The 14,097-nt window shown below is 36.9% G+C and overlaps 1 protein-coding gene across 1 annotated transcript in view; it reads right to left on the minus strand.

Moving 5' to 3' along the window:
* Window positions 1-1,065: 1,065 nt before the first annotated feature.
* Window positions 1,066-14,097, minus strand: part of ENKUR (enkurin, TRPC channel interacting protein) — a 13,349-nt gene continuing 317 nt past the window's right edge. The window contains exons 2-5 of the mRNA XM_009330616.1: window positions 10,789-10,934; window positions 7,385-7,611; window positions 5,384-5,530; window positions 1,066-1,239 (exon numbers count right to left, since the gene is read on the minus strand). Of these exons, the coding sequence (XP_009328891.1) occupies window positions 1,066-1,239; window positions 5,384-5,530; window positions 7,385-7,611; window positions 10,789-10,934 (694 nt within the window). The remainder of the gene's footprint in view (window positions 1,240-5,383; window positions 5,531-7,384; window positions 7,612-10,788; window positions 10,935-14,097) is intronic.

Consider the following 14,097-nt stretch of genomic DNA (forward strand, 5'->3'; position numbering starts at 1 on the left):
GCATGTCATAGACAAGTTTAAGATGCACAAGAAATATAGCCTAGAATCACTGTGAAGTCTTCAAAGCCATTCCCCGACAAATTTATGAAAAGAACTTAATGTACGTGAAAATTTGGCTTTTAATAGTTCATTTGAAATTTTTTACTTCATCCTCTGCTGATGTCAGATACTATGACGTCACAACAGCTGCTGTTGGTAATGATTGATACCATACAAAAAAGCTGTGTTCTGAAGCAAAGGTTAAGCAGTAGGAAAGAAAAACAATTTTTCTTTTTATGCAAATAATTGCAGTATAGCATACTGATATAATTTCTGCCTAGGTCTTGACTCACATGCTAGTATATTGCTTTCATTCTAACATTACACACATAATAGCAATCAAAACACATTTTTCTACTTTAGTTGTAGATTTACTATGGTATTACAGAATTATTTATACATTATACGTTAACACACAGAGCAAGCTACATATGGTATCTGTATTGCATGAAGTCTATATTATTATGGGCTTCCACTATGAAAATTGTTTTTGGTAACAAAAAATGAGTACACAAAATGTTATGCAGAAGCCAAGCTGTTTAGCAATACAAACGCTCAAGCTTTTAAGTAAAAAGCGCAACAGCTCTTTAATAACTAGTCCAGAAGCCATCCCACCCTGAAGTTATATTTACCAAGCTGTCTTCAGCAGCCAATTATTTCATTTTGTTTTGGCTATGCAAGGAAAGAAGTGCTCCAAACATACGAAACAGTATTTTTTATACTTTTTGTATGATGTTTATAGAAATCTTAGTAGTTAATAAAAATTACAAAGAATAATAGATTAAATTCATGGTTTTATACTCAAAGTTTAATTAAGAATTTTATTTCAAAACGTTTGTGAATTATACAGATGAGAGCTATAGGTAACAACTTTTCTAAGAAGCTACATACTGATATTAGTTGAATATTTCCTTCTGAATAGTTGGTGGTGTCAATTTCTTCTGAGAATTTAGGGGGGTGGTTCTTGGAGATGAAGGGATACAGAAAACGAAAAGGAGGAAAGAGGCAACATCTGAAAAACAGTCCTTACTCATTTGCGATGTAGATAACTTTGTGCTTCTCAATTACTTCTATGTCATGCTCCAGTTGTTTCATCTGTGATTCCAGCTTTTCTTTATATATCTTCTTGGGTATGGTGTCTATTTCTACCGAAAGACCCTGAAATTCACGATACACTTCCTCCCAGTTCTTTTTCAGCCCCTAGTGCCATTACATGAAAAGGAAATATATGAGAAAAACTTACTTCATTAAGAATAATATACGCATAAACTACTTAGGGTTTTTTGTTAATATTGCATTTGCTAAGTGTCACTGCAATGTTAAAATAATAGATAAACATATGGATAATGTTTAATCATCTTAATTGGACAAAATTAATTAAATGCTTAAAAGTCAAAGTAGTTGCAACAGAAATAATTTTGACTCATTCTGATGCAATGTAAGGAATGGTCTTTAAAAAACTCCATGCCTTGGAGACAAAAAATTACAGACTTTAAGAAGCAACAAAACAATAATTAAACTAGTCAATGAGGGATGAGCTACAAAAATGCTAAACTGAAAAAAAAGTATGTCAATGTGACTAACAGTGAACTCTCTAGCCTACCAGGAACTCAAGGAAGCCTGTACACTTCATTTCCAGTCCTCAGTATCTTCAAGAAAAACTGCACAAGGTAAATGAAGTGACTCTTCCTTATTCTGTATAAGAGACTTTCTATGCTTTCAATGATCCACAGGTAGGCAACTTTGCTCCATTGTATCTAATGCTAGTATGCTCACTGAGGAACTACTAGGATTCATAAAAGCTGCCTCAAAACTCGTATCACTCAAATGGTTTCTTTTCTCCAAAATGCAACAGGAAATATCTTACAAACTGCACTACAGAAACCACTTCCCCATAAACAGCAACCTGGCTACCACAGATATCATGACGTCACACACAGTGGTGTTACCTACCCTAAGTAATCACACGAGTACCAATACTTGGAACTCCAGCCAAACTCAGCGGCGGTTTCAGTTCATCTCACCACCAGCTTCATTTTCCATAACTGAGACTTTGCTCAGACCATGGACACCAAACTAATCCCACAATATTTTAACTTCTATGAACTACTTTGAAAAAATTCTAAATAATTGCATTCCCTTCCTAATCTACATTTACAATAACATCTATAGGCAATTTATTTATCACTTGGACTAAAAAACCTAGCTGTCACTGACCCTATCAACAATAATTTCAATAATAACTGCTACCTCTCTTGAATGCTGCTATGCAAAGGATTACCTTACTAGATAAAGTGAACTGTATCTTCCATATTAAAAGCCCAAGACTAAAACTCTGCCTAAAAAAACCCATGCAATCAACTGAAATGTACTTATAAACCTGTTAATTCAATATTGGAGACAATCTTTTATCCACCAATATATGCTGAATGGAACCAGACTGTGGTAGAAAAATAAAATTTAAAACTTGTCTTTACATCCTCACTATTACTGCAACAATTGTTCTTACTTTGTCTCCTTAAGAGGATAATCAAAATCTACACGTCCTACACATGCATATGTGAGGATTTAGTAGAGTTTATTCAGCGCATCAAACATCCTCATGAAAACTATATGGGTGAACTTAATAATCACACCTACTACAAGGAACTCATACAGCAATCAGTAAATAATACAATATGGCTATCAGTGAGAAAACACTTTTCCAAAATGTTTTTGCCTCTCGGTTCTGTTTCCTTAGTATAAGGAAAAAGTAATCAGAAAGTATCCTCAAAAATGAAGAATTGCAGTTACTCTCTTGGGAACTAAAGTTTTCCTCCTTAACTAAAACCGGATTCAGCTGACACACTGATTTTATGGCACGTTGTGATTTCCATCCTCATGTCCTTCTTCTCCACTATTGTCAAGCACCTTTTCTCCCAGACTAGCTAATTGATTAACACACTGAAGTTAAATTTAGAGGAATTATTCTTAATACATATTTAGCTTTGAAGATCGTTGCTTCTATTTCAGAACTCAAGGACTCTTGTGCTTAAAAACTTGTCTAATTTTGTCCACTGTATGAATTGATTTAACAGAAAAAAATGACCTCTCCCTGCCAATACTGACTAAGAAAAACACACTTTTTAATATGAACTAATATTTTACTGATTCAAAGCAGTGTATTTATTGCATAGCAATTCGTGCTTTTGCGTATTTCTATTAAGCATCTAAGTATTGTCCATAAAGGTTATTCCAACAATCTTCATACACAAATATCTACATAAATTAAAAAACCCTACCTCAACATGTGAAACTAAGAGCAACAAGCCTATTTATTTACTGTCTTGTAATGCTACTTGTCTTTGCAATCCAAGGCTGTAAAGTACTTAAATAAAGCTCCTAGTCTACCAGGTGTAAGGTATAGTTTATAAATATATAGCCATGGAAATAAACACAGTATTTCCAAAACTTTCATAGAATAGTCATTCATAGCTTCTTTTAAATAATTCTTCTTTGTGTACATTAGTAAAAACTGGTTTGGAAATCATTGAAACCAGTGAGTTTTAAAACACATTAGAGCATGCACTCATCACAATTTACTGTATCCCTACAGAGTGGAGAGATCAAAAGCAGATCATGACTCCCTACATAAAAATCTCCCTCACAGCTCCTCCGACAGCCATGTAATATGCTGACCGCTATTGCTATGGGCTAGATCACAAACTGAGTATCTAACTCTATATAAGGAATTCTAATACATGCTGGATCAGTGAGAAATATGTACTGCATTTATCAACATACACTTTTATTCTCCTAAAATTCCAACCAAAGTAAGCATAATGGAGAGAGAGTTCAAAAAATGTTGGCACAAATTATTTCCCGTTATTTTTGTAAGTTCATGAGGCTTGATTTTGTTCTCAGACATCTATTGCCACATATTCTTTCAAATCAGATAGTGCACATGTGTTCACTAGCAATGTCAATTATTTTAAAAGACAGGAATTCCCATATGTCCACAGCTGAGCACTGGGCAGAAGCCACATACCCTGGGGACACTAATTCCTCCTGACAATATAACTGTATAAGCAATCTGGCCCATGAAAGAGCAAACTTTTTTGAAAAATTTAAAAGAAAATACTGAGTTAATAAAAACAATCTAAAAACTTTTCAGTTAAAAAATATTTCAGTGCACTCTTGGATTTAAAAAATACAGAACATTATTCTAATCAAACTAAATGCAGAACTGTGAGCAGCTGAACTCACACACCTTTTTGCACATATATTTTTGCTGCATGGTTAACTTGCTGGACCATCAGCTTGTCCCATGCCTTTCCCACCATAAAGGTATCTTAATCTTCACCCTTGCTGTTATGTTCTTTATATTGCTGTCAATGCAATACCCTCACCTCTCTCCCGTACTCCTTCCTAGCTTCTACTGCTTGCTGCATAAGCAAGAGACACCGTTGTGCTAGCTATTTGGATCATGCTGATTAACCAGTTAACCTTTGCAAGTGAGTTAGACACGGTGTTTTCTCACTAGATATTCTGTTGGCTTTTTTGTGGGAATTTAGCATCTTGGAGATGTCCATCCATCTGCTAATTTGTTTCAGTGGCTGAGAAGATCAAGTTTTTAAGGGACAGACTGATAAACAGATATCACAGTAATGTAAGCCTCATTTTCATAGGAAATTTGGCTAAAATGTGGTCACGAGAAATTCCAGTTCAAGGATTGGATATACTTTTAAAATGTCTCTTTTCCGCTCCACTTCTTTTATGGTATTATTTCTCTTTAGAAAATCTTGTGCAATAAAAACTGTATGAAAGACAGTATCCAAAACAGCTTGACAAAATACAATTTTTCCAGTCATAGTTCTACAAATATATTGCAGTTTAATTCTGTTTTCGCCACATTTTAAAGCATGACCTTATGCTTTAGTCGGTGAGGTCACAATGTGAAGATAGAAACTGCCAATAAAAGTGGTAATGTTATGCATCAGGGGGAAAAAAAAACCCAACAATCAATTTGTATTTCTCCATGATTCACAAGTAGAGAGTCACAACTGTCACTAAATCCATACAGGTGATTTTCTGCATTCCTTTGAAGTTTCACTGAAATTCCATGTCATTAAGGGGAATAGGAATCTAACAGAATTGAACTACTTGTAAAACTGGACTAAAACTGTAGCTAAATCAGCTCCCTTCAGTTCAGTTTACAACTGTTCTACAGCTCCATCTAGTGAAAAAGTAGCCAACTCATTTGCCTCGCTTAAAAATCTAGTATACTTTTATTATTTATATGGACTTACATTACCTTATTAATCTTTTGTACATGTTACTAATTACACTAAATCAAAATATGCACCTGCAGAAGACTTCTCCTTTCTTCATCAGATAGCTGTTTCATGGCTCTTTTCTTGAGATGCTCCAAGATACCAGCCTCATATTCTTTCTGAGCTCTCTTCATTTCTTCATTTCTCTGTGTTACATATTTTGGTGTAACACCATAATCCTATAAGGGTAAGGATGAAGTTTCTTATACGTGCTTTTAAGAAGGAAACAAAGACATACCTGCCATCCATAGTATATTACATTTGCAAAGACAGCTTGAAATGGAATTTTCTGCCACCGAGCAATAAAACCTTAAATCACTATGTTCTTAGAAGTATCAAACGTGATTGTCTTTGTAGCCTGAGCAAAACGCATAAACAATTCCCTTCAATTTCTTTTTGCAACCTTGGAAGACAACAGAATCCAGAAACCAAAACGTCTAATTATAAGAACTGATGGTTGAGTGAGGAGTTTGAAACCTGTTAATGACAGCAAGCTATTTTACATTTTTATATGGTGTCAGATTCTACGTTCTGAAACACAGTCCTTAGATACTTTCTTTGAAAGATCTTCCTCTGTCCTGATTTTTGCTGAACATTGCAAGAGAGTGAATACTGTTAACACATACACGAAAATTGAACTAGTTAGGAATGATAAACTATCCCATACTGGATGTGGCAGAATTGTGCTTCTGGGAGGAAAAATAATTTCTGAATATCCCAGATGTACTTGGGGGGAACACATCTATTTTGCCTTATCCTTTGTAAAATGAAGCCTATCTAGCTCTGCCAGAAGGTAACAGCATCTACCTTCTTTCTACCAAATCCTAAATGATTCACAAATCTTTTAGTGTTGGGTAGCACTATGACTAGCATTGTTTATATTTATATGTTTAGTCGTGCAAAGGTACTGCAAGGGCTGCAGGTTCCCTTTTTTGCATCTTCTCTGCCATGAGTTTTATCACGTCGTGTCTCTTTCTGCATAATGCTCTGTCATGAATTACTTGTTTAGATAAGCCAGACTCCTGATACACCTTGTTATCCTGAGTAGTGGAATGGACTCTTCTTGTGCTTGAAGGAAGTTGTCCTTAAAGGCATGCCAGCTCTCGTAAGCTCCTTTGCTTTTCAGAGCTGTCTCCCACAGGGTCCTACACACTAGTTCCCTGGAATAAGCTGATGTTTGCTCTCCTGAAGTACAGGGTCTGTACACTACTACCTGCTTCCCCAAAGAGGAGGGGATCTTGAACTACTTCGTGGCCTGTGCAACCAAGACTACTATTGGTTATCCCACCTCTGAACAGTTCTTTCTCATTTGTAAGTGGCAGAACCAGAAAAGTATGACCACTGATTGGCTCATCCACCATCTCTGTTAAGAAGCTGTTGCTGACATGCTCCAGGAACCTTTTTGGATTGCTTTCATCCCATTGTGTTGTCCTTTCAGCAGATACCAAGGAGGGTGAAGTCTTCCATAAGAAGCTGCACTGTGATCTGAAGATTTCCTCAAGTTGCTTAAAGAGATTTCATCCAGTTCCTCACCTGATTGGATAGTCCATAGCAAACACACTTTTGACACTTACTGGCCTTTCCTCTGATCCTGACCCACAAGCTCAACCAGCCTGTTGCCAATTCCATAGAAGAGCTCCATATATTTGAACAGCTCCTTCAACCAAAGGGCAACCCCTCCTCTGCTTCCCTGCCCGTCTTTCCGAAAGAGCCAGCATTCATTCATCACAGAACTCCATTTGTCTCCCCATTAGATACTCCCTGGGTTCCCAATGCAACACATATGCTATTGCTTTAGCAGCATCATTCTGCCAATTTTTTGCTGACAGCATAAGCAAGTGAATACAGAGCAAAGGCAAGGCACAACTCTAGTGCCAGTGATTTCTCCTTGATGAATTTCAAAGGTCTACCACAAACAGCAGTGGTATCTAAACATCTCAAAAAGAATCATAAACATCTCATAGGAGAATGCAATAGAGAACCTAAAATAGGCATTGCTACTAGTATTTGCACTATAATTTAATAAAACTTACCTTTTTTTTAATATATTTTGGAACAAGTCCTGAAGTTTCAAGCAGATATTTATCTCCCTGTCTTCTATCAACATAAATAGGTTGAGGCTTTTTAGGCGATCCTGTGATAGCAGCAACTGCATTTGTATTTATAAAATTCTTTTTACTCTGAATTCCCATAACTGGGTGATCTGTCCTCCGTGGCACTGATAATGCAGGCAATTTCTTACTATCCTGTTCTTTTTTTCCTGTGAATTGAGCATGTAAAAATTCTCAGTGATAACCATGAAGAGTTTTGCAATTTAATGTTATTACATTTTTCAAAAGGAAAAAATTATGTACGAAATTACATAAAAATAGAAACCAACTGTATCTACAATGAAAGAATTGACTGGGAAAGTACTAGGATGAAAATGAGTATGCTTGTTTGGCATAACAGAAGTTTCATAACCTAGGAAATACTGTGTTGTTTTTTTCCTTATAATATGCCACTCATTTCCTCTTAACTGCAGCAGTACAGGACTTTTTTCAAATGTAACTAAAACTACTTTTGCTAGAGATGCTCATTGTCAGGGCCCTTAGGCATTAATGGCCCTGCCCGGTTGCACCTGGGGCATCCACCCCACACCCTTGGGCTCAGGAGCCCCATTTCAGCTTAGCCCTGGGCTGTCAGTGCCCGGCTGAGCTGTCTCAGCCACGCCTGCCCCTAGTCCTATTCCTGAAGAGCTAGGTGGAATCAGTGGATGGACCTGGCCCATTACCCCATCTTGCCTGATGGTCATTAGGCCATTGATAGGACACGTTTTCATCACCACCCCACTCTGCTTGCCTGCCTCTGGTGTGGTGGGACTGCACCCTGTTGGTGAGGTCATTGCCCAGCCTGCATTGTCGTTGCTCTCAATTTCTGGCTCACCTCTCCTTAGGGAAAAGCCCTGCTCTTGCTGCTCCCTAACGCTCATAAACAGCTTCTCACAATCCTTTCTCCAGAGAATATAGAAACTCTTCCTTGTTAGTGTAATCTTTTCTCCAAGGCACCAACAGAAAGTCAGTAGTCTCCTGAGTAGTCTCCCTTCAGGTGCATGACGAAAGACAATTCATTTCCCACCATATTTCCCATGAGATAGAATTCTAACTCACAGTCATTATCAGAGACAATGATTTGATTCAGGTTGTCTGAGTTCACGATGTTCTTTGGCAGAAAATAAGTGTAATGTCACAAGTGACAGAGCTCATTCCTACAACAGCGGGTTTCCTGATACTGACCCCACAAACCAGTGCTTTCCTGGGTTTTGTTTTTTACAACCTGATAGCTTGCCATAACTTAGTACCGTAGGACACACAGACTTAAATCTCTGTTTCTCTTAGGATGTCCTTTTGGAAACAAGATCTCTGAAGCTTCTCAGTGAGCACTGGCTCACCCTTATCGGCAGTACACTGGTGCACACGTGCTGTTTTGGGAGCCCCCACTTCTTCTAGAGCCAGCAAACAAATTTGGTTAAAACGAATGCCGGAGTCCAGTAAAACTGCAAGATTCAGCCAAAGGTTAGGAAACATACCTTTTGTAAGAAAGTGGTGAGTAATCAGAATCTAAAAGAATGACACTATCCCAGACTTTAAGAAAAAAAAATTAATTTTTCTGCTCTGTCCTTGCAATCTATTTTTTAACTAGTTGGATCAAACCCAGTTTTGAAGGTGGCATAGATACCATAAACACAATGCCATAATCCCATTTAGACAACTGATAACTGGTTAAATTCCAAGTGATGAAAGTGCCATACTTTAAAAGAGGTGATTGAGCAGTGTAACTTCTCTGAGGTAGGTATGAAATTCCATCCAAGAAAGGTACAAGAACTTTCTGAGTTAATGATACAGTTCCTTCTCAAGATCTGTTAGGATCTAATCATGGCAATGAAATTACTAGTCTGGATCAAAGCTATGATGTGTCATAGTCATTTTGAGGCTCTGGTACATTGACTCCAAATGCAAACACCCAAGCATATATTGATATTATGAAGCCCTGAATCAACAAGTTGAAATAGAAATATTGTGAGCTACTTGTCTGAGAAAAATGGGTCAGAGTGCTCTATCTCAATATATAGCAAATTTGAAGTAGATAACATTGATTTTATAATACAAGTACTTAAAAGGGATCTTACAGACTGCTCCGACTTATTGGTGAATCAACCTTCTTTCCTATGCCCATCTAAAACACTAGTGTGGTAATTTAACAAGGTCTTGAGCTTGGAAGCATTCATGCTCGGATGTCATGAAGTATTACATGCCAGTATACTGAACGCTGTTCAGATGTCCTGAAAAAGTGAAGACTTCATTCAAAAATGACCCAGGATGCCTACAGAACCTCTGGGACTAAAGCTGACCTTAAGGTTCTAATAATCCATATTGCCTGAAGCATTAAGCCTCCAAAGCCTCCTGGGACAGCCTGTATTTTCAGTGCTAAAGCCATTTGAGTGTGCCACACGAATTTGGGTGCTGGACTCCTACATTCTCTTAGACAACTTTTGTACATTAAGCTTTTCTGTTTTTCCAGGCTAAAAACAATTTCAAGCTGAAACTTTAGAACTCAATTACAAATTCTGACAGCAATGTCCTTAGAACTCCAGCAGCACTAAGAAGGTCACTCCACCCTTGCAGAACCGGCCATGAGGCTGAACATTAGAACTGCCAACTCCTTATACCTAGAATTACGGTTTGTACCCAAGGATAAGATGAATTTTGCAAAAAAAATTCCAGTTTTCTTATTTCTGTGACATGCAGCTCTCCAAAAACTTCTATGCTTTGAACACTGCCAGCCAATTTAATGCTACAGGATGAAAAGCCAACAATGACAGCTGAAGAGTAAAAGCTGTATGTTGCTTATAACATCAAGAAAGGCACGCATGCTTTTCCCATATCTCTTCAAGCATTAAAAACAATTACTTCACTTCTAATACCCCCATTCATATTATTTACTTTAATATTAATGATCAGTTGCAGAAAAGAATGATGTACAAATCTAAACTACATAATTGCAAACTGAAATATCAGCAGGATAGAACATACCGTCAACACATCTTCAACATCTGAAAAGCTGCAGCCAAAAGAGATATAATTTTTCTTTATGTTTCAGCTGGTTTTGTACCACATGACAGTAAATGCTTTCTGTATTTTCTAATCACATAAATAATCTCCTTGTTGCGTGTTTCAGTATTTTACACAATAAATACGAAACATTTTTGTAAAATAAAGAAGGAATTTTGGTATCATAGATACTATAAAAGGAACAATGGAAACTGCCCCAGCATACAAAAATTATTTTAAATTTAAAAAAAATGTGATTCTCCATAACTGTTACTTTCAACACTAATATTATCAATTTTAAAATAAAAAAATACATTACATTTCATATATTTCATGTCTACACTTACTTGCTGGTAGCTTGGGTTCCTTTGAATGTTTCTGCAGAAAGTTTTTTGGAGATGGCACTGCAACTTTTGCTGGTCCCATAGTTTTCCACCGAGCTTTATTTTTCTCTACTTCACGTTTCACGGATGGTCTAAATGTGGATATATACCTTAGATGTTAAAAAATAGCCATAAAGAAGTTAAAGGTCAGAAAATTATTAAAAATACTTCTTCAAAGAATATACATTTTTGCAGTAGTTCATGCCAAAAGTGTAGGCTATTTTGTTTTGTACCCTCTCCCAAATAAAGGCCATCATTCATATAACCTCCATACTAAGGCTAAGCCCAGCTCTGCACTGACAAGTTGTTTTTCTGATTCTGAAGTTAGCTTGCTTCTTCCTTCTTCTCTTGTGTCTCCAAATCAGTATTATCACACTTTGGGAAACGGTTCCTGTATATGCACTGTTCATATAAATACTGAACACAGACATTTTGAAACTGAACAAAACATAAATTTTGGAAATAAACTGCTTGCATGAATTCATTATTTTTATGAGGTTGTGCATTACGTACACTTTGGTCTTCATTTTTTAATTAACACCATTTTGACAAGTTTTTTTTAACATGGCTATTTGTTTTGTTCAAAAATGCATCCAAAATATGCAGCTGTTGTGCATCTATGGGAAAATAGTAATCATGAACCTACTTTGCTAGATTTTCTATATTTGAAAGTTTGTAGTATAGGAAAGATGCAAATGCCAATGTTATCTCGGCCGTTTCAGAAGCTGCAGTTACAGTACCTTGTAGGGCCTTACGCAGCAAACTCATCTAAGGAAAAGCTTAGCTGGTTTCAAAAAAGATGAGATCTGTATTGATAATGAGAACATTCACTGCTTCATTCTATGGCATGAAACATATTTTAGAGGTATGTAAGACCTCATGCTTCAGAAAACATGTCAAACATAGACTAGAGTTGGACAGAATGTCCTTGATCATCAGTTTATCTTATTACTGTCCACTGTATCACCGTCTCAATGTTCCTGTTGAACCATCTGTTACAGACTATTATAAGACATTAGACAAGATGGATGACTGCTCCAAAATAGCACAGCAAACTGTGTATTTCTTATATTACACAGATCCGAACTATGATCCTGAACTACTGTAATCAGTGGTGGGTTTGGCACTGAAATGGCTAATGTGAAAATCAGTAAGGGCTCAGACAAGAAAAGCTGCATGCACACGGTATGCACACACTGCTGTTTTGGTGTAAAGTTGCATATGGCACTGTAACTTCTGCTTTAATCAAAAGTATGCAAACACGTTCTCCAAAAGAAGCCAAATGCTGATCATTAGCTGATTAGCAGCATCTTGCCTCCATCTGAAGGACTGAGCTGTCACAGATGTTTTTCTGAAGGAGCAGAACTCCCTGCTCCTGAAGCTAAGGCTACCTCATTGTACCTTTTAAAATCTGTCCACCTTCAGGAAACGTGTCATCTTAATTTATGGTAGACAAAAGCTGATGAACAGTTGTGCTCTTCTTTCACAGAAAAAATGTAAGTGTTTATGAAAAACTATACCATGTTTTCAGGACAAAAAGAACAAAAAGATTACATATAATGCAACCTATTTTATGGAAATACTGAAATAAGATGAGAGAAAGGATGTAATGCTGGGCCAGTGAATGGGAGTCATAGTAGCAACACTGATAAAAGCTTTTTTTTTTTTTTTTGAGCTGCAAATGTCTGATACGTGTATCTGTACTTGATCATAACATTAGAAAATGTAAGAGGACTTAATTAAAAACGTGGAGTTATTTTGCCTTCTGGATATTTGGTCTCCAAAATCAGAACGGGGGTTATGTACATAAGATTATATATAATTCCAGAAATACCTCTAATTATAAGGAATGAGGTTGGGTTTTTTTGTGTTAAATTCATAGCAAACAGCCATAGACATAGGCACAAACCCACTACATTCATAAATTATTGCGTTCCTCACCATTTGCTAGGAGTGGCACTGTAGCCACACAGTAGAGAAAGGTAGTGACTTTATGAGGAGTTTGACCTTGTAGGGTTCACACAGCCTTGGAATGAGAAAGTGAAGAGGAAAGTATTGAGTTTATTACATATTGGCGTATGGTAAAGATTTCTTTTGTAGACAGCTATAGGCATTCCTTTGGACAAAGAGATGCGGCAGTTGTATCTTTTCAGTGACTTTTCAGGCCAAGAAAGTGGCTATATGTTGTCATACACCAATATTGTAGGGTTAGAGAGGGTTCCAAGGAAGAAAACATGGTTATGGGGGACTTCAGAATCTTAATCCATTCATCATTTGGCAAGGGGAAAAAAAGACAATACATTTGTAAGAAGACAGTTACTATTCTTCAGGTGTTGTCTTGGGACACCAAAGTTGGGGAAAATGAGGATGCTTGCCTTGGTTTCCTAAATAGTACCTGGTCAGTTGAGAGTGAAATATATATGATTTAATTTGAAAAGAACAGACCCTAGATTTTGTATGCATTAGTTCAAACTGGTCAGATCATGCTATTAACCAGGTTCCACACTGTTGTTACCAGCCGGATATTCGGCACATCGCGAACTGAAGCAGGAAGTGGGGTGACAACAGAAGTCAATGAGGTCAGAAGGGGATTTATCAGATTGTATCCAACCTAAGAAATCCCTGGCCTAAACTGAACCTGGTGGTCATGCAGTATCCAAATCCCTGAATGGTATTAAGACAGGAATGGATTTAGTTTGCTGCATGCCTTGCCATACTGTCATTTCACTTTCCTCTGTCTGCCCAAAGTGTCTTTCATTCACATTGGAAACAAAAAAAGATGTATTATCTATTTTTACATGGAAAAGGTTCAGAACTAGGAATCTCACAAGTCTAAATCCTTTTACCTGAAAAGGGATAACTATCTTTGTTCTAAGGAGTGTCACTGATATTTCTACTCATTTTAAAGCTATTGAGTTATGACCTATGTTAACCTTTCACTGAAAGTGCTAACTGTAACTGCTTGCTTTCATATAAAATAATAGGGACCTGACAAAACAACATATGTTTGCATAATTATCAAACAGGAACTTTACAAAAACTCTCAAAGGAATTAATACTAGGGGACCAAAAGGCATTTTTAATGCTTTTAATCGAAGGGGTGAGAAAGAGAAGCAAAAGAAACAATGTCAGAAGACACACTTGACACATTAAAAGAACGGAAGTGTGGCACTGAGAAAAATTAAAGAAAAAACTCGACTTTTCAGGTGCTCACTGAAAAATTGTTGTAAGTGCGAATAACAATGATGTCGTGTAATTCCTCTGTGTGGAAAG

Source organism: Pygoscelis adeliae, unplaced genomic scaffold (genome assembly GCF_000699105.1).
Source record: "Pygoscelis adeliae isolate BGI_AS28 unplaced genomic scaffold, ASM69910v1 Scaffold27, whole genome shotgun sequence".
Lineage (NCBI taxonomy): Eukaryota > Metazoa > Chordata > Aves > Sphenisciformes > Spheniscidae > Pygoscelis > Pygoscelis adeliae.